Below are 22,020 nucleotides of genomic sequence, written 5' to 3'. Positions count from 1 at the left end.
ATAAACAGTAATATAAAAATTACTAAACTGTTGAGTAATATTATAAAGAACAAATCATTCTCAGTTACAATGTCCAAGAAAAGCTTTGTATAACAGATAAAGTAGTTAAAAGTAGAATAATATTCCAAGTAGAGTAAGCAGCACTAGGAAAAGCTTGGAAACACCAATGAGCATGGCAAGTTCAGATAATCAAAGCAAGAGGTATTATCTATGGTTAGGTAAGATGGGGCCAAACAATAGAGCATCCTGAACAGGAGAATGTGGAGTTGAGAGGACTTTATTACATTACAACAGCAAGCCACTGTAGGTTCCTGAGCAAGGAAATAACAATGAAAAAGAATAATCAGACATAACTGGAGTGATAAATTATGTAGCTGAATTACAAAATGAGACGTTTGGTGTATAATCAAAAAGTAAAATGAGAATACCAAGCAACAAGAGACCATGAAATAGATGTAAACAAACTTTGCCTATTTGAAATTCTGTCTAGCATCTGATGGAGGAAAAAGACACATATCTTCTGCCACCCTGACACATATACCATCAGCTGGCAATGCTAATCCTAGAGTAAACTTAAAAATCTCAAAGCTACAATGTAAACAAGATATGTTTGCAAGGTCTTTGTAGCTCAGAATGATTCTTCCAGGATTCAGACAGATGTCCTAGGTCCACACTACCTGGAGTGGTCCGGTATATGGGCTTGTTGGACTAGTGGAGATAAAACTGTCTCTGAAAAGGAGATAAAGTATGAAACAAAAGCCCATTACACTATATTTTGAGTTTTAGAAGAATAACTTGCCAATAATATTCCACAAGTTCACAGTCTGTTGTCAAATGTTTAACACTAGCCAAGGTCAGTTTTTCACTGGGATCATGTGAAGTTAACAAAGAAGAGCAGTTAAGAGCACAGCCTCTTAGCCAACTGGGGGATCCTAGGCAAATTATTCAATCTACTGAAGCCTTGGTTTCTTCATTTGTTAGAAAAAAGAAAGTGAAGACATTAAAATAATATCTATAGTACCTCAAAGAATTGACAGAATAATGTAGTATCATGTAAAGGCATTTAGCACAGTACCTAACATACAGTAAGTGCTCAAAGAATCTTAACTATTATTATTACTAATAAAATTCCTTATTATAAATAATTGGAAAAATCTGTTGTCTTGGATTTGTTTTCTGAATAAGGATTATTCTTCGATACTTATATAGCATATTTTAATATAAAAGGTACTGCTGTAGGCCCTTTACAATTTTAACTCATTTAATATATATAATTACCCTATGAGATAAATACTGTTAACATTCAGATGAGGAAACTGAAGTACTGACAGGTTAAAGTAACTTTTCCAAGTAGGTAATGAAGCTGGGATGTGAATCCAGGAAATCTGGCTCTGAATGCCATGCTCTTTTATTCAATGTGGCCTGTACACTATACTAAATTTCAAGTACTGAACTTCCTTTTGCTGTAATTCTTTCTAAAATGCAATGTACTATTTCCTGACCCTCTCATCTCAGATTAGGTCAGGTCATGCAATTATATTTTCTCATAACACCTCATACTTCTTTAGAGTGTTTATCAGAACTGTAATTGAATAACTGTCTCCTTCAATACAATGTAAACTCTATGAAGGCAGCAACTGTGTCTGATTCACTACAGTGATCCTCAGGACTTCATATAAAGCACAGTGTTCAATACATATTTGTTGCATGAACATATATGCTAACAAGGATTAACCATCAGCCAGCTAATAAACTGAAAATAAAAATAATTAAGCCTACATGACTGAATAATAACAAAAAGATTATTCATATGATAAGAATAAGGATTCTAAAAATAAACTTTCTAAAATCAAAGTGTGCAAAAGGGCAAATTTTTCAGAGGGCATCAAAATAACAAGGCTAATACACTCCACGTGGTGTTAAAGAAGATAATTCTGAGTTAAAATAGTCTAGTAAAGAATCTTGCTTTGCCTCCATACATTTACTTAACAATGTAAACAGGTTTAAGAGGCGCAAACTACTAGGTATAAAACAAATAAGTTTAAAAAAGTGTAATGCATAGCACAGGGAATATAGCAGCATTTTCTAACAGTTTAGCATGGAGTATAATCTATAAAAATATCAAATTACTATGCTGTACACCTGAAACTAATATAATATTGTAAGTCAACTATACTTCAATTAAAAAATTAAAATTTTAAAATAAATGTTAAAAAAGTAAAGTTTTTTTTCTTTTTGTACAGAGCTTTTAGTAGTTTAAAAGCTTACATGGTTCTGCATTATATTCAATCATAATCTACCTCCCTGAAACTTTCCTCTATTAGACTTAATTCCAACCCCTGGAGCTTCATATTGAAGTCTCTCTTCTATGTGACAGCTCTTCAAGCATTTGAAGACAGCAATCATGTTCCCCCTGTAAATACTGCATTAATATTTACAGACTAAACAGACCTACATACTTCAGTTGTTCACTGTCCCAACTTCTTATTACAGAGTTTCTAAGTCTTCCTTAGTTGTCAATGTTTAATTAAATGCTGGTGCCCGAAAGCAAACAAAACATTCCAGATATAGGCTGAGCAGAATAAAATTATTTGGTCTGAATACTACATAACTTTCCAATTTTGCCTTGAGTTACAGTTGACCCTTGAACAATGCAGAGGTTGGGTGCTGAGCCTCTGAGCAGTTGAAAATTCGCATATAACTTATAGTCAGCCCTCTGCACCTGCAGATTCAACCAACCTTGGATCTCATAGTACTGTAGCATTTACTGCTGAAAAAACTCCACATATTAGTAGACCAGCACAATTTAAACCCATATTGTTTCCAGGGTATGTATGTTAATCTGACAATCTCTAGAGTAGAATGACTCTCATTCTGGTTTTGACAAAATAATTCAGGTTTTTACTATTGGTTGGTTGGCTGACTTTCATTCTTTGTCACCTTATTTATTTTATTATAAAAGTATGTTATACAAACAGAGAAATGTATAAAATATAGATGTACAGTCAACATAATTTTAAAAATAAAAACATGCACACACCACTCAGGTGTAGAAACAGAAGATTATCAATACCTTAGAAGTCTCTCTTGTATCCTTTCCAACTTCTCCTTTTAGTCCTTAAAGTAATCATGATCCTAATTTTTAAGTGTTAACCATTCTCTTGCTTTCCTTTATAGTTTTGTCATATATTCCTTCATCCCTAAACAATATATTGTTTAGTTTTGCTTGGCTTTATTTTCCTACTCATAATTTCCCATTGCCTCAATTCCTTCAATGTAAGATTTGAATCTTTGCGTATTTTACTTATTTTTAATAAGCCACCTCATATCTTTCAGGGAGTGAAGCAGGGACTACAGTGGATAGCCCATCACAAGCAAAAAAAAAGATAAAGGTAAGATTAATATTTTGCTTAGGTCAGCCTGCCCCATCAATATGAGACAATGCTATCTCTCCCGAAAAAGAAACTGAGCTGAGGGGAAGTTGAACATCTTTCAATCTTACTCCTAACCTGGATTTTATAATAGGGCTTTAGAATGTATGTAAATTCCCTGAATTAATGAACTACATATTTAAAGAGCATCCCAGGATAAATATAATTAGATAAATGAGGCAATGACATTTGAATTATTTAGTTTCAATTTATTTATACCTCATATCTAAACATAAATATTTGTTAGTTGACTATAGAAATTTTTCTTCTCATATAAAAACTTTAAAAATAGAACATCAGACTAAAAGAACTGAAAATAAAAATCATTACTGCCTAAAAACTCAGATAAAATCTCAAGGCAATGAAATTTGCCTTATTTACCAATTTAAATCAAAGACTGGCTGACATCAATCTACTTGCCAAAACCTAATACGATTGATGGAAAAAGGCTGTTCATCCTCCTTCCCAAGTCATGTTCAGTAACAAGCCACTCCCTGCTTGTGGCATAAACCACAATAAATAAAAATAAATAAGCAAGTAAATAAATAAAAATGCAAATATTTTTAAAAATCAGGAAAAGTGAGGTTTAAAAAAGACACTGGTGCACAAATGAGAAATAGATGATTGTAAAAAAGAGCAGATATCCTAGAGAGTCACAGATATCCTAGACGCATTTCAATACAAGTACTTAAAAATCTTAAGTCAGTAAATCATAGACTTAAGAAATAAAGAAGGAAAACAATCACAGCTATCTCATCATATTTGTAAATCCCCCTCAGAAGCCAAAAGAGTGCTTTCACAGGATAAGTAATCCTATTTTTGCTCAGTACCTCCTCTTTCCCTCTAGTTCTTAAGAGAAAAGAAATTAACTTTCCAATGCTTTAATATCTTCATTATTTCTATACTTGATATATCTAAATTTTACACCTAGGAATCCCTCAAGGAAACTTGATTTGTGATCTCTCAAAGAAATATATGTAGACACCTAATACACACAAGTGAGACATTTAAATGAGTAAACATTTCTGTTTGAATTATTTTGCTTTTGGTAAAAATTATAACTTTATAGTGCAGGATACAATTTTAAACCTGTTTTTCAAAGAATCATAATGGCTCACTTGGAACCTTTTAAATTCTGTGCCCCAAATTATCCAATACAGGTATCCCCCACTTTTCAAAAGTTCACTTTACACCATACATTAGTATCTGTTTTTGCTAACCAAAAGAAATCCAAAGAGGATTTTCCCTTCTATGAAAAAAGGTAAAAAGCAAACATAGCGTTCAGGGTTTGTTTTGTAGCAAATTCGTTATAAAGGCAGCATGCAGCCTGAACATCCAGACTGGCATGGCCAAGATCCTTCCCCCAGAACTACATCAGTGCCTCAGTATCAAGCCATCATAGCTTTGAACTGTGTCTGTGAGCATTTGTGCTTTACCTTGATTTATTTTGTCCATCTGTTAGCAAGATGTGTCCTAAGGTAACTGCTTCTTCGCTTTATGCCATTGCAGCCTACAAAAGATTTCACAGGAACGCTCTAACTTGGATACTGGGGGGAAGTTGTACTTTCACAAATCTAGAACTACATATTTGGTCACCTTTGGACCAAAAATTGACATAGCAGCAGAAGAAGAAAAAGCCATAGACACATACAGCACATCTGCTGTAAATCTGTTTACCCCCTAATCTGGCCAGTAAACAAGCAGACTGGAACATGTATGCTGAAACAAAGGTAACAAGAAAAAAATTAATTTCATGGGCTTGTAGTCTTACAACAATCCACCTATAAAACAGGATTACAAAAAAAAGCGTGAAGTATCTCTAGAAATAACATCCTTAGAAAATATAATGAAAGGAAATCAAATATACAAAAGAAAAAGTGAAGGTCAACATAACTACTGTATAAAAGAAGCTGGAGTTGTACATCCTAGTTTACAATGTTTATTTATTCACGTTTATTCTTGATTAATCTGTGTATAAAAATTAAGCTAGGGCTTCCCTGGTGGCGCAGTGGTTGAGAATCTGCCTGCCAATGCAGGGGACATGGGTTCGAGCCCTGGTCTGGGAAGATCCCACGTGCCGCGGAGCAACTGGGCCCGTGAGCCACAATTACTGAGCCTGCGCATCTGGAGCCTATGCTCCGCAACAAGAGAGGCCGCGATGGTGAGAGGCCCGCGCATCGCAATGAAGAGTGGCCCCCACTTGCCACAACTGGAGAAAGCCCTCGCACAGAAACGAAGACCCAACACAGCCATAAATAAATAAATAAAAATTAAAAAAAAAAGCACTCCCTTCTTCAAAACTATCAGTTAAAAAAAAAAATCAAGCTATACTGTTTAAACATGTAAGAAATGAGGAAGTTCAGAATATACTCATCAAATTATCAGGCAATACAATTACAACAGACATGTTTTCTAATGACTGCATTCCTATATGCTTTTTAACATAAAGTTATAAATAGTAGAAATCATTATCAGGGTGGTATGTAAGATTATATTTATTAAAAGCAATGCAGGAAGGTATACAGCTAGCCAAATAAATCATTTTCTTAAAATATTAATTATTATATACATATAAAAATCAATATACAGGCCATTTTTACAGCTCAAATGTCACTTGCTGTAAGGAATGGCCCACATGTAACTAATAGATCTTTAACCAAATATTACAAATTTAAGGGCAAGAAAATCCAAGTTGTTATTAACATTTTGTCAATTTAGAGATTCTAATTAGAGTTTTTTTAATTTTGTTTGCTTTTGTTTTGAATCTCCAGAGGGACGTGCACTCCTCTTAGAGGTAACGCACTACCAGATCTTAGATAGAGGATGTATCCTTCTAGGATAGAGGATGAATTGCTCTAGGATAGATAATATATCTGAAATTAACTAATAAAAGTAGATACTATATTTAATCTTAACCAAAAGGCCTGGAAGCAACTCACATTGAATAATCTTAAAATGGTTAAAAGCACAGATGATCACTTGAATAAATTCATCACAGTAAAGCCATTTTTCCAAAACATTTTCTGTCTCCATTCACTAGTCCATTCATTCTATAGCACAAGCAATTACTGTCTACTAAATATTAAACAGGAAACAGGAATAAAGGCACAACAGTGCAACCTCTACATAGATTTTCACTATTCTAAACCCCCCAAAATAAGTAAGCCTTAGAGGAGAGAAAAATCAATACAACATTGAAATTCCTTTTAAAGCCACACTGAAAAATATTTTAGGGGACATCATGTGGCAAATTATGAATTGCTGCTGACATCTAAGAATGCACATGCAAAATTTATTGTGTGGCCTTTGATACAATAGGTGAAAATTTACAAACCATGATTTTTTAAAATATTAAATAAAAATATCATACGTTAAATTTATAAATTAAACAGCAGTAGCTACTATTAAAACTAGTGTATTAGAACAAATATTTTAGGAATGTATTAACCAAAGATACTAAGAAATTGTAGGACAGAGGATCAAGCATGACTAAATAAATGTATAAAGTAAATGAAATCACATGATCACATTCATCAGTTAATAACATAACTATGGAACAAATACTGGTCACATGATATGTTTTAATATGCATCATTATTTTCCTAGATTTTCTCTTACAAAAAGAAAACTAATTTCCGAACTGTTAAGTAATTAGGTTGTTTTATAAAATCTTGGTTTTGATTATAATTAATTGACAAATTCAGGAAAAGAAATAAAAAGTAATACTTGTCATCATGAAAATGAAACAGGTAACAGACTCATTTTTTTTTTATCTAGTTGTTCTCATATGAAGTGGACAAATATAAGCTTTGAATTATTATATATGAAGAAAGGAATATTAAACTGAGAAGAGTTAATTCCTACAAAAGTAGCTCTTGATTTTAAACTATTTTTAATTCAAATATCTATCTCAGTACACACACAAAAAAAACTCAAGTATTATTTTTGGTACTTCATAGAGTTTTTGTCATATTTTAAACAAAACCATAATTTGGGGGATAAAAATGTCCTTAGAGGTCACCAAGTAAAACCCTGATACTTTAGAGATGAAGGCACTGAGGTCCACAAAGAGTAAATGATTCATTGCCCATTTCAAGGTCACAATTTGTTGGCAGCTGAGACTACAGCTTCTTTTACTTTTACTTGACTACTCATTACTCTGTTAAGCTTCGCTTCTCACAGCAGCAACTCCGTAACAATTATGGTCCGTTAATACAAGTGCTAGTAAGATAAGAATTATGAGTAATACCAGATGATGATCTTTCAGAAAAAAAACCTGTAAGTTTCAAGAGGAATAGAAACACATTTTCATGAACACTGGGCCCTCTCAGAGGGTCAAAGAAACATAGTTGAGTTAATGGAATTTTCATCTCACCACTTGGTCATATGAAAACAAATCAATGTATAAAATGCTCGTGCTCATCCTACATAACTAGGTGAATTTTAAAGCAAATTCAGCAAATTATTTTTGTTCTTTAAAATGTAAGTTTGAAACAGTATAAAAGTTAGATCTATAATTAAAACTGGAAAGAAAAGAATAACTTTCTAAAAGTATTATTTTTCTTCTAATTATTTATAATAAAATTTCACTATAATATAACCATTATATTATACTTAGCTTAAGTGTCTTCTAAAATTATTCCTTAAATTTAAAAAAACTAGAGGTTTCTCTTTGTTTCAAAGCAATTTATTGGCAAATTTTTTAAATCAAAATTTTATTTTTGCATTTCTGCCCATCAATCTGGAAATAATGATAGCTCATAAGAAAAAAGCACCAATTATTTTTCAGATTAAAACTTCTCAGAATAGTATACCTTCATCCTGCTGTGTCTTCTATTTCAATAACTTTCAACCAACTTACAAGTGATAACAGAAATCAAAACCTAATCCCCTAATCTTTAAACGATATTAAAGGGATAGCAAACACAATGGCTATCATGCTTAGAATATATATATATATATACATATATTAAATATTTTAGCACTCAATGACGAGAAAAATATTAAAGTTTCTGATGATGTTTGTCATTACAAAGTCAAAATATGAGAAGCAATATGCAAGTCAGACACAAAATGAATACTGAAGAAAGTACAGAAGATATAAAAAAATGAATATTCACACATAAAATGGTCCACACAAATCAGAATGGATTCATCTAAGAAAAAAATTACTTAGAGAAAAAGCAAGCACAGTCAACACAGTTGTACTAAAAAAAAAAAAAAAAAATCTGCAAAGTCTCAAAAAGCAGGACTGATAAAATTTCAGTTAACTAAAAGTCCACATCTTCTCAATTTCTAATTCTGAAACTCTCACTGAAATCACCAAAGCAAATGCTATACAGAACTGTTTGCCATTTAGTCACCATCACGCTGTTTTTCTAATAGGTGTTTGCTCATATTGTGCCCCTTTCTGCCCATAAACTCTCCTCAAGATTTACAACCCAGATCAGGTGGGAGGTGTCCCCTTCCTCTGTACTCCCCAAATAACCTATGCTTAGAGTTTGTGTCTTTGCCTTCTTCAGCAGACTGTGACTCCTTAAGAGCCAAAACAATGTTTTATTTATCTTTAGCTCCAGATTGCTTAGGAAAGTACAATTAACACATGAGAGGCATTCAAAACAGATTTGTTCTTTAATTAAATTTTATCAGTCATGGCTAAAACAACAGTACAAAAGTCAGATGAAATTAAATCAATGGCACAAGCTCGTTTGTGACAGAGTTACCTCTGTTTTACAAGTTTTAGCTGGTCATTCAAGTAAAAAACTACCACTTGCAACAGGATTACACAAACACAGAAATGAGACAAGAAATGCCTTGCCTACAGTTATTTGTTAATAAATTATTTAACAAAATGAATTATGAACACACACTGAGGCTACCTCCCTCCTTCTACTAAATATTTTCCAGGACTTTCTTCTTCAAAACTAAGACTTTCCTTTATCTCCTTGATTTTGATCTCCTAGATGGTGAAGAATCCTCCAGGGGAAAGCAGTGGCAATATTAGAAGGCCCAGATTCAAAACAGAGGCAAAATTTTAGCAAAAGCAGGATTATTCACACTGATAGTTTGCTCCATTATTAAACAGATACAAAATTATGAGATAGAAAAGGCTTATTTAAAAAGATGTGATACTGAATGACCTAAGATGTTTCCATACATCAAATATTTAGTATAGAACCTATCTCCTAGCCCCCAAGTCTGTACTCTACCCATTAAACCCAGTAAGTATCCCATTTATTACAGCTTCCTAATATAACCAAGTGATAGATAATTTCTTACCCTGTTGACTGGGTGCTGAGTTCCCAGTGAGGTTAGGGAGGTTATTCTCTGACATTTTGAAGATGGAGACAGTCTCTATCTTTGAAGTAAAAAAAGGTGTGTGTGGGGTGGTAATTTTGGCATTAACCCCAGTTTTCACCTTTTCTTAAAATATTTTGCTTAAAATAAAGCTTGCTATAAATGGAACCAAAATAAAATATTTTTAAAATTTATTTTAAGGTACTATGCAATGAGAACATTTGGGATTCTAGTAAGAGCACTAAATGGTCACCAGAAGTACTCTGGGTTTAAGTACTTATATAGATGTCTGCTCTCCCTTGGAAAAAACTTCTATTTTCCTCAACACCAATGATCGTCATTTATCTAAATAAAGTCTAATTTTTTTCTCTTTTATTTTTCAGACTTGAAAAATGGCCGTGGTAATGCCAAAACAATGTGGATAGTAAAAGCACATTCTTAAAGAGCTCTGAAATAAAAAGGTAAATGACTGTTTATATCACATACAATAGCAAAAGATCATTAAGTTAAGATTTGATAGTAATGCTCGAAATAGCATCAAAACTGAAAGGGTAATAGAAGAGTGTCAAAGCAAATTAAAAAAAAAAAAAATACTACACCCAAAGAAAACATCTTAAAATAGCAGTTAAATTCACTATCTAGAAAATTAGATTCGAATTCTTCAAGAAAACAGAGGCAAAGGATGATCTAATGAACTGCATTTAAGGGACTCTAGGAACCAGTAGCAACCTCTCAAGATCTCAAAACAATCCAGTGCTTGAAACATGCAGGATATATCAGTAACACAGTACCCCTTCCCCTCTAAAAACACATCACTACCACCAAATGATCTCAACCCTGCGCCATCCAGCGAAACCCTACAACCTTTATCTAAAGGAAACTGCACATAAAAAGGCATCAGCTCTTTAAAGCCCAGAGGATCCAATATTAAAAGGAAAAGGTAAGCCCAAACACTGCCAACAATATTCAATCTATTCTTAACCTGCCCTGTGGCAATATGTAACTTCCTGGCTGTCTATAGCTCCTGCCCCTACTTTAATGACCTCTGAAGATCTGATATTTGCTTTCTTATCAAAGATTCCTAGACCCCTGATCTCTGATTCTTCCACTTCCTTGAATTCTCTCTCTTTTCCTGCTTAGTTGCCTCTTAACTCAAGCTTCACTCATATTTCTAGTCAATCACAATAACGATTTTTGTGGTACTGTCTGTAGACAAGGCCTCGAGCCTTGTGTTTACAAGCCCTAGTATTTAATTGAAATTTTTGGCTTATATGTGGATCTTTAGCTTTTGCCTCTGATGATGAACTAAAACTGAAAAAATATATAGAACACAAATTGTTCAATTTTTTATTATAAGCAGTTCTGATATAAAGTTTATAAAATCTGAAATAGAATGACTAAAGCAAACTGTCTGTGCCCTTTAAGAATTTCAATTCTTGAAGCTAACTGTATCCCTAATGAACATAATCAAGTTGGAAATGCTATAACTGAACAGGGGTTTTCTTTGGGAACTACAGGTGAATAGGAGTTAACTATGGCCCTACAACTCAAGTAAAAAACATCTTAAAAATCGAATTAAAAGCAGATGGGTAGGGGCTTCCCTCGTGGCGCAGTGGTTGAGAATCTGCCTGACAATGTAGGGGACACGGGTTCGAGCCCTGGTCTGGGAAGATCCCACATGCCGCGGAGCAACTAAGCCCGTGAGCCACAGCTACTGAGCCTGCGCGTCTGGAGCCTGTGCTCCGCAACAAGAGAGGCCGCGATAGCGAGAGGCCCGCGCACCGCGATGAAGAGTGGCCCCCGCTCGCCGCAACTAGAGAAAAGCCCTCGCACAGAAACAAAGACCCAACACAGCCAATAAATAAATAAATTAATTAATTAATTAATTAAAAAAAAAAAAAAAAAGCAGATGGGTAAACCATGTTTAAATAGAAAATCTGACAAACTAAAAACAGTTTTAAGAATCTCGGAAATTTAAGTTAAATTTGTAAGGGAAATGAATGGATATAGAAATAAAATGTTTCAGCATTACCATGTTAAATCAGACACAAGTATCTTGCTCAGCAACTGAATGCCTAATATTCCACTCCAAAAGAATAATTTAATCCAATTTGCTCTAAGAACCCTAATGTTAATCATTTGCTATCCACCTAATTTTATCTTTAACTCAGTTGTCTTTATTAAAAGAAAAATGGAAGGATTTCTATTTTGTAAATTAACAGAAACCATACCTAAGACTTTATTAACTTAGATGACTGTAAAATTCCCAAATTCCAAACTAATAATTGAGGACACTGCTGAAAAGTTTCTTGTAGGGAACCCTCCCTTCAGCTCTAAAATTCTGACTCCACCTCTTAATCAGAATCTCCTAAAAATATTCATCATAATACCATGGGAGTGGCCATGATGGATAAGCAAGTCTATATAGTGTATAAAAATTACTCTCCCTTTTGACAATGTTTTTCCTTTTCAATTTCCTTTTCTTAACAAATTTGAGAATATCAATTTTAAACAGATATAAGCTTCAGTAGTATGATTCTGCAACTATATAACAAATCAATTTAAGCTATGACTTTGACAATTATAATCAAGAACAATTATAATCCTTAGTAGGAGACCTTTTCTTTCTATTGGAATTTTCAATACCAATATTCTTCTAATAAATATTATTTTGAGCATGAAGTAATAACCAACTGAAATCTATAGCTGCATTAAAAAATGAAACAAACTGGTGCGGGGGGAAGGGAGAGGTTAACACAGTAACAAACAGGCAGTAGGAAAACACCAGAGTGATATTACATCTCCTCCTTCACAATGCCAAATATTTAGTTAGCATATGTCCCAAAGCTTGTCTTAATTATCCCTCAAATGCATTAGAGAAACTTACTTTTTTTAAAGCATGAAATTAAAGAGAATGGTCATAAACATCTCTTAATGATGCTTTTTGCCTTTCATGAGTAATAATGACAGATTTCCAGATTGGTGAGCATAAGGTTGTGTCTACACATGACCCATCTGAAATGCCTCTGATTTTACCAACTCCCTATCCCTGCCCTCAAAAAAAGATTATTGTGTAGACTTCACCAAAGATGCAGTAACACTCTTATAAATTGGTTTAAGTAACAAATCTTGTAACTTATATAGAAATCATTTCAAATGAGGATTAGTCATTACAAAAACAGTAAACTGATGAAACAGGATCATGAACTCTAAAGTAAATCAAAACTAAATGATCCCCCCAAGTAAGTAATGTTTAAATAGCTAAATATAGGAAGTTTATACAAAAGAAAAGTCTCAACAAAATTTACCATGAATTCACAAAATTGAGGTAAAATTTATGTTAAATACTCACCACTAATGTTGAGTTCAAACGAAATGAATTTACAAATAATCTATAATAATACTTCCTAATTTCATATTCTACAATATTGTTTAAAGTTCTTTTAAACTTACCCAAATGAAGTAATGTAAACTGGGCTGCCAGTTCCTTTGCATCTTCCAGAGTAGTACAGAGTTTGTCTGGCATGAAGTAACTCTGGGATCCATTTGCAATAGCAGGAATAATGATTTTATATACCAAGAGTACTTTCCCATCTTGACTTGTTGTTGAATATAAATAATATTCTGGTGGTGCCCAATTATTTTTGTTGCAGTAATAATCCAAATGCATTACTGCAGAATTGAAATGACTGGATTTTAAAGAATACATACTAATTGGAGTAAGCTTTGTTCCAGGAAAAAATGGATAAGTGCATCTTTCAATTTCAGGGGGGCTTGGGCTATGCTGGCCATTGAGACGAGCTGGAAGAGTTGGTGGCTTGCCTAGAGTTTTGGGGTGGCTCTCTTCTTTGTTAGCAAACACAATCAGGTTTTCTGAATTGGGGCTAATCTGACCATTAAGATGCTGTCTCCAAGTGTTTTCTTTATTTACAGGTTTTGCCAGTGTTACCTCAATACTTGCTCCATCAATGCATTTTCCATTCATAACAGACATAGCAGCCACTGCATCTTCTCGGTTGAAAAAGTGAACAAAAGCATAATCTCTAAGTTTCTTTACTCGTTCAACTGCACCAGGTTTGAATTTACTGAATTCTACTTTAATTGTTTCCTCTGTAGTTGAGATCATTAAATTTCGTACATAGAGAACTTTAACTCTCTGCATGGTTTCCTCATCAACCTCTTTCTCTGGGTCAGCCCAATCTACCTGAATGGTATGGCCCCACAGTTGGAAGGTTCCTGTAAAAAAGAATAAATTAATTTGAAGACAATTAAAACAAATAAAAGTCAAAATTAAGTAAAACTGTTTCTCCAAAGAAGCAGAAACTCAAATACATATCGATATATTTGGTCAGCATTAATTTCCTACTCACAAAATAGTTCTTACTAAGGCAAACCTAGCCAGAACTTATGGTGAAATTAATTTTAAGAGTCAAAAGAACAAAACCACTTCAAAGATGGACCTTTATTAGAAGAATTAGGTACTGTCCTTTGTATTTTTATCCAACAACAATTAACAGCTAAATTAAAATGTATACATTCAGTAAATCAGTAAATTATTATAAATAATGACTCATAAGATCAGCTTCATGTCTTTTGGAATCACTTGATTTATTTTACTTCCTTAAACAATCTCCATTCCTCTTTAAGGGCACTACATATTTTCATAAATTGATCTATGAGGTACTGTTGTCTGTCCATATGTATAGTAAGGTTAACACAGAAAAATAACCTTTGAAAAAGTATAAGTTTACCTGGAATTAGTTTTCGCCTAGCCATAGCAGCAGCTCTGTGAGATTCATATTCAACAAATGCAAAACCGCGATTTTTTGTCTTATCAGTTGCGCTTGGGTAAACAATGACATCTACAACTCCTTCTGTAACTTTCTTCATTTCATCCAAGATTTCTTCCTTCTTCTTTTCCTTTGGAATAGCTCCAATAAATAATCTGCAATTATCCAGGCTTACGCACACACCAATAAACTTCCCTGGTCGAATCTCATAATTATTAAGAATTCTGATGGCTAACTGGGCTTCTTCTTTTGTAGTATACATCACAAAAGCATAACCTCGATTTTCACCACTAAATTCCATCATAAGTCGAAATTCATATATCTTCCCAGCTCTTTCAAATACAGGAACTAACTCATCTTCATACATATCACGAGGTATTTTTCCTACAAAAACTTCACAGCCTCTAGGTGGAGGTGGACCTTCCCAACCTGAAAGACAAAAATAAATAAACAGACAAATAAATTCTAATAAGATATTTATGTTCACTATTCAGTAATTCATTCCACAAATTTACTCAAGCCTTCTATGTGCTATGAGCCTTCTATGTGCTATGCACTATTACAGGTGTTGGGGATACAACAGTGAACAAACTAGAAGCCCCCTTCCCTCATGAAGCTTATATTCAGCAGAGAAAGGAGACGAGTAATAAGTGCTATGGAGAAAAATAAAGCCTGAATGAAATGAGGGAATGAGCCTTGAGGATATACCAGAAAAAAGAAAAGCAAGTGCTTTTTATATTAGTTATATTAGAACAACCAGAGCATGCAGGTCTGTATAGGAAATGCATACTTGAGGGAGGAGTAAAATGGTAGCCATCAATGCAGTCAGAGGCCAAGATTTTCTTTAAAGTCTGACAGAAAGTTAATTGGAGGGTTTGAGCAAGGAAATTGTACTGGCTATTGGTAGAAAGGCAAAACATTATATCCAATAACCTGTTTGCATCTAGTATAAACAGCACTCCTCTACTCACTACTCTCACATTCCTCCCCAAATGACCTCCCCTTTCATAGCTAGAGTACCCTTTCCTGACTGACCTAATCCTGACTTCTTTCTCAACTGCTTCTTAAACCAAGAGGAGAGTTAAAAAATGTTAAGGGAAAGACATGCATAACACATATAATCTACCTCTTTTCCCTCACAACAGTAAAAATGATTGCTGACGTCTTACAGCGGTTACAAGGAAAGAGCTATTGTTTGGGATACTTGTGGAGATATATACCTGATGTAAATGACTACATTAAAGATTCAATTTTTTGAACATAAACAAATTCACACCTGGAGGCGGACCACCAAACTTCCTTTGCCCATTTTCTTGAACCATGTTATATCCAGTCTTTTCCATCAAAGCAAGTAATGCTGCTTCATTCTGAGTACCAGTTCGGACTTTACTGTATCCATTTGTTCCATCTGTATTTTCTTCATTCATGGTTGCAGCTCCTAAAGCAAAGTTTAAAAGCAGTGTTTATGACATGGAGCACTAGGAGGCATCTATGAAGCATTTCTTTGAGTAGCAAAAAACCAAGGATAGGTGTGGCTGCTACATTTGGTTATCACTGTAGCCCTGCCCCCAAAGTTCTTCCCTACAGTGGAAGCTGGAAACCTCTTTTAATGTCTCTGATCAATTAAGCAGTACCTTTTTAAGGCCTAAGCTACAAAGAAAGGAAGTCAAAAGTGAAAAAGAGAAAGGGAACAACAAAAACAAAAGTGGGAAAACAGAAGTAACTGAAAGGGAGTTAGAGGAGAAAAAAGCAAGCAGAAGTAGTAACAAAGTATTCAGAAATTATAAAGTGATAGAGCTAAAATTAGGTGACCTCCAAAGTCCTTCCTAGTTTTAAAATATCTGAGTTTTTCTGAGTGATGAGGAATACAGCTACAAACACATCCATATCATACACATCACACCCACACAATCTTTTTACAGTCTTTAAATTTCTTTCCAAGCAATCCTATTGCATACAATGATGTAATTCTGAACACGGCAGGAGAATAGCCCATGCACCCATACAGCTTCTACCTGCCATCTACCTCATTGCTTTAAATTTAGTAGCCCAGTGTTCTTTATTAAACTACTATAAAGTAACTTAATAAACTACTACTTTATTAAACTACTATTAAAGTCATTTATCAAACTGCCTACTGAGTTTGCCTAACGAGCACTGAGAATGAGATTTTCATTTGGCATCCTGAATTCAACAGATCCAGAACTGAATGTCATTTTATCTTCCAAACATGTTCCTTCCTGTTTTACCTGACTTCCGTCAATTCATCCATCCAACCAATAAATGGCACCACAAGGAGTATGTATTCCTCCTTCTCCAAACTGTCACAACCAGAAACTTCGGACTTAACCCTGAGTCCTTCCTTTGACTCACAGCTATCAGTCACAAAGACCTGCATATTTTCCCTTCTAAATATTTTTTTTCTTTTCTTTTGAAGGAAAGAATTTTTATTTTTTATCACATTTAACAGTTCTCAATAACTTTGAAATAACTCTATTATGTGCAACATAAAATTTTTAAAATCTGCAAAAAAAAGAATGCTGTAAAAATAAAGACATGAACATCGTGTAGAACCAACTGTAGACCTTGAATGTAACCCTAGAATACATATTTCTTACTTCTTTTGGCTGAATTTTTCCATGTAAATTCTACCATTTCGAAATAAATTGACCTCCTTTCCTTCAGCTGATGGAGCACGTAATTAATTTCTACTTTTCAAAAATGAAATGCATTTGGTAAATGTACCAGCAAGAACTGGTTCTCATCGAGAGGCAACTGCCATATAGAGATTACAAGCATATATACACTACCAAATGTAAAATAGATAGCTAGTGGGAAGCAGATGCATAGCATAGGGAGATCAGCTTGGTGCTTTGTGTCCACCTAAATATTTCTTGAAATCAATCTTTTCCTGTCTATCCCCACAGCCTGTTCTCAATTATCGCTTACTTGAATTAGCATAGTCGTTCCTCATTACTCAGTATCCATAGGGGATTCCCAAAGATACCGAAACCCACGTACGCTCAAGTCTCATAAAATAGCATAGTAGTTGCCTATAACCTATGTACCTCTTCCCACATACTTTAAATCATCTCTAGATTACTAGAACACCTAATAAAATGTAAATGGTATATGAACAGTTGTAAATACAATGCAAATGCTATATAAATAGTTGCCAGCATTCCTGGCAAATTCAAGTTTGGGGAACTTTCTGAAATTTCTTTTTTCAAATGTTTTTGATCAAAGATTGGTTGACTCTGCAGCTGTGGAACCATGGATACGGAGGGCCAACTATGCTAGGTTCGTAACCATTGTTCCAGGTTTTAGCCTTGTCTCTTACAAACAAAATCTCCACAATGCTGTCAAGATGATATAAAATATGTATATGACTACTTTAAGCTTCTCCTACAAATCAAAACTAAGGGGAAAAATGGGTAAATTTATTTTTTAAATCTTAGAGCCAAGAAGGCCCTGCTAAAAAATAAACAAAAAGCCTCAAAGAAAAATATTACTAGATTATTTATACTACCTAAGTATTAACTATTTTGAAGGCAAAAAATACCACAAAACTAAGAAGGAAAATCACAAAGAGGGAAAATGATCTGCAACACAACATAGTAAAAGGCTAATTTCCTTCACATAAAAAGAGCAGCATGGTGTCATAATTGAGAGCAAATTCAGGTACCTAAACGACTGCTTAAATGTGAACCCTGGTTCCTCCCCTTTACTAGCTATGACTTTGGGGAAGTTTGGCCTCAATTTGTCTCTAAAAGGTAGACAGTAACAGTTTCTCCTTCATAGAGTTATTGTCAGGATTAAGCATAAAGTGCTTAAAATAGTATTTTGCATATAAGCACTATAAATGTATTTACTATCTAATTAATATAATACAATATATAATTAATAGTAATTTCTAATAAAATAATACTGTTGTATAATAAATTAATAAAACAATAAAAAAACAAACTGCTGACCAGGGACTGCAAACTCAAATTTATTCATTTATTCAAGAAATGTTTATTAAGGACCAACTGTGTGCCAGGCACTATTCCTTATGTCTGGGATACATCAGTAAGTAAAAGACCAAAATTCCTCCCTTGTACAGCTTATACTCCAGTAAGGAAAACAAATGATAATACAAGTAATATGTAAATAATATATGTTAAAAGATAACAGTAGGGGGAAAAAGAACAGAGATAGGGCACATGGGTGGGGAAGAGGTTTGCAGAAGACAGGGTGTAATTTTAAACAGATAACCAGCATAGGCCTCCCTATAACATTGAGGAACCTAGCCATTGCAGTTATTTGGGAAGAACATTCAACACAAATGGAAAAATGAGGACAGAGGCCCAAGAGTAGAAGTATGCACGGCACATATAAGGTACAGCAAGGGGACCAGTATGGTAAAGCCAAGAGAAGAACAGTGGGAGATGAGGTCAGCGAGGTAACAAGCTGCCACATCCCACAGACCTTGTAAGTCAGGTGCCGAAGGACTTCAGGGTTTATTCTGAGTAAATGAGGAGCCACTGGAGATTCTGAGCACAAGGGTAATATGATCTTTCATTTTAAAAGGAACACCTGGCTATTATATTGTTCTACTAAGCAGAGAGAACTGCACAAAGTTGGAAAGGGCTGAACAGAAGGTATCTTCCCGCCAAATTGAAGTATTCAGATACAGGTTGGACATGATGGAGAGATTCAAACAAAGGGTGCATTGCTGGACCATGTGGCTTTTAACGTTCCTTCTAAAATTTAGTACAAAGAGAGTTCACGCGTAGACCCTGCCTTAAAAGGACTTACAATCCAGGAAAGGGTAATATCATCATCATCATCCAGTTAGGTGCCTTCTATGTTTTAAGCCTGCATTTCAGAGAGCATTATCTCTACAAGAGATTCATAGTTCCTTGAAAACAAAATGTTGCAGGGTTTAAAAAAAAACTGGAAATTCAATTTAAAAAACAATAATAAAAACTGTAGAGACCAAACAAAATACCTGCAGACGTTCTGTGGTTTAAACTCCGGGCTGCATAAGAGCAGAGATCCCACCTGCCTTGAACACTTTCCCTGTTACCCACCACAGTGCTTGGTACACAGTAGGTACTCGGTAATTATTTGTTGGATGAAGAATCTAACAGAAAATTCAAAAAAATTCTTAACATAACTTCATATACTTTGGGCAGGTATGCATTAAATTGTAATGATTTTTTTGAGGAAAATTTGTTAATATTTATTAAAATCTAAAATGTACACATACTCAGTAATTCAATTACTAAGAAATTAACCTACAGGTATAGTTGCACAAGTATATAAAGATATATGCACAAGCATGTTCACTGAAACATTGTATGCAAAATAAAAAATCTAAAAACTATCTAGTTGTCTACCAATAGAGGAGTGATTTAAAAATTATGGTATAACTACACAATGGAATGTTATGTAGTTATTAAAGAATGTCATAGATTTGTGTGTGCTGATATGGAAAAATATTCAAGAAATATCACATGAGAGTAAGTTGGAGAACAATACATTTTACTATATATCAACTGTGTGTTTTGTTTAAAATATATATGTATATACTCACAGATGCTTGTGAATACAAAAATTAAGGCATACAATTTTGGAAAAATTTACAAGGAAATTTAACAGTAGTTATCATTGGTAAGTAGGAATGAGGAGTTAAGGGACCTTAATTTGTCACTTTTCTGTGAATATCAAGAGTATGCTACTTTTATTAAAAGCAGAAAGCCCTTTCAGGGATTTCCCACTCTTCCATAAAGATAAAATCTAAACTCTTTTTTAGAAAAGTCATAAAGGTTCTTTCCTAACCTGGCCCACCTACCCCTCTCCAACTTCATTTCTTACTGTATGTCAACAACAACACTTATCTAGTTGCAATTTCGCAAATGTGCCATGTTCTCATATACCAGCCTTTGCATAGGCTACTCCCACAGTCCTTCCTCACTTTCTTTGCCTTTCCCACTCTTAATATTTTCCAAAAAAACCCCTGTCGACCTTCCCTTCTCAACACTAAATTAGGTACTGTATTCCTTTGTACTGCTACCATCTCAGAGTGCTGGGCTGTCAACCCCTACCGCTCCTCCTCTCCGACCCCCGACAGGGTTTTAGAAGGGTCTAGTCTTTTATTTCCATATCTCTACCACAATGTACATTCCCTGGCATATGTTTAATTCTCAATGAATGAGACAGGGAGGGAGAGACATTGTGGTTTAACTAAAAGTAATGGACCTGGGTTCTACTTCTCAGTCAACAGACCTTTGACAAATCACTTTACACTTTTACTTTTACTAATTTCTGAAATTCCATTTTATGCTTATTTCTGCACTCATTTATTTACCACATTATATACTCTGCATGACGACAGGCACTTTATACACATTATCTCATTTAGTACTTACGCTGTGAGGTAAGTATTCTTTTCCATTTTAAAAATAAATAAACTAAGACTAAGAGAGACAAAAGTCATAGCACTTGTAGGGTAGATATGCAAATTAGAGACCCGTCTGCCTAAATACTGGACTCCTAAACCCCTACTTTATATTACCCTCATTTTAGTTATTTAATAATCTGAGATCTCCAAAGAGTGATATAATTTGCTGGAGATCATATAACTTATAAACTGCAATACCAGTACCTGAATCCAGACTTTTTTCAGAATAGTTTAAAAAAAAAGGTTAAAATAACTAATCAATTATTCATGCCTTCTTTGAAAAACTACAATACAATTAAAAAAAAAAAACACACAACACTGTACAAACTTAGAGGGAAAAAAAATCCATCAACAAAAACTTTTTGGAAAACCCCTAATAAAATAATTTCAAACTTATCAGAGACCTTAAAAATCATCTAATTCAACCACCCACCTGATGTTTACATCTTCTTTATAATATTGCAGTATTATAATATTGCAGTATAACATTGCAGAGCAGTCATCCATCTTATTCTTGAATTCTTACAACAGACTCACTATCCACTAGAGCAATGTAAGTTTGGCTAACTCTTTAAGAAAGTTCTTCCTTTTAATGGATCATAATCTCTTTCCTTGTAACTTTCACCTATAGGTTCTGACTCTATTCTTCTGGCCAAACTGAACATGCCTCTTTCATATAACTGCATTTGAAAAACGATTCTTCTCTTCTCTAGGCTAAACATTATCAGTTTCTTTAACCCAACATCTTCTAAATTGATGTCCCTAAAATGATTATTCCAGGAGTTATTAACAAATAGGCCTCAAAATTGTGTTCAATGCCTAAAAACATCTGAGAATCACTATACCTTCCTCTTAAGAGCATCACAAGGAACACCAGCATATTTAAGCCCACAAAAAGTTTTAGTTAAACAAACCTTTCAGCTTTGTTTAACTCAGTGTTTTCCAAACATTTCAATATGATACCCTAACTTTCCTTAGTACCTCTATTAGCTTTCTATAGAGCCCTTTGGAAAAATGGGTGTATTAACTGCTTCTTGTATAGTTTCATGTTCCC

At 34.1% G+C, this 22,020-nt stretch overlaps 1 protein-coding gene across 1 annotated transcript in view; it reads right to left on the bottom strand.

Annotated features, from left to right (window-relative positions):
- Positions 1-15,945, bottom strand: part of RBM46 (RNA binding motif protein 46) — a 32,791-nt gene extending 16,846 nt beyond the window's left edge. The window contains exons 1-3 of the mRNA XM_007198509.3: positions 15,795-15,945; positions 14,480-14,947; positions 13,182-13,964 (exon numbers count right to left, since the gene is read on the bottom strand). Coding sequence (XP_007198571.2) covers positions 13,182-13,964; positions 14,480-14,947; positions 15,795-15,945 — 1,402 coding nt within the window. The remainder of the gene's footprint in view (positions 1-13,181; positions 13,965-14,479; positions 14,948-15,794) is intronic.
- Between the last annotated feature and the right edge of the window lie 6,075 nt (positions 15,946-22,020).

The sequence above is a fragment of the Balaenoptera acutorostrata genome, chromosome 5, assembly GCF_949987535.1.
Source record: "Balaenoptera acutorostrata chromosome 5, mBalAcu1.1, whole genome shotgun sequence".
Lineage (NCBI taxonomy): Eukaryota > Metazoa > Chordata > Mammalia > Artiodactyla > Balaenopteridae > Balaenoptera > Balaenoptera acutorostrata.
Note: the sequence above shows the minus strand (reverse complement) of the source record. Positions and strands in the feature narration are given on the sequence as shown.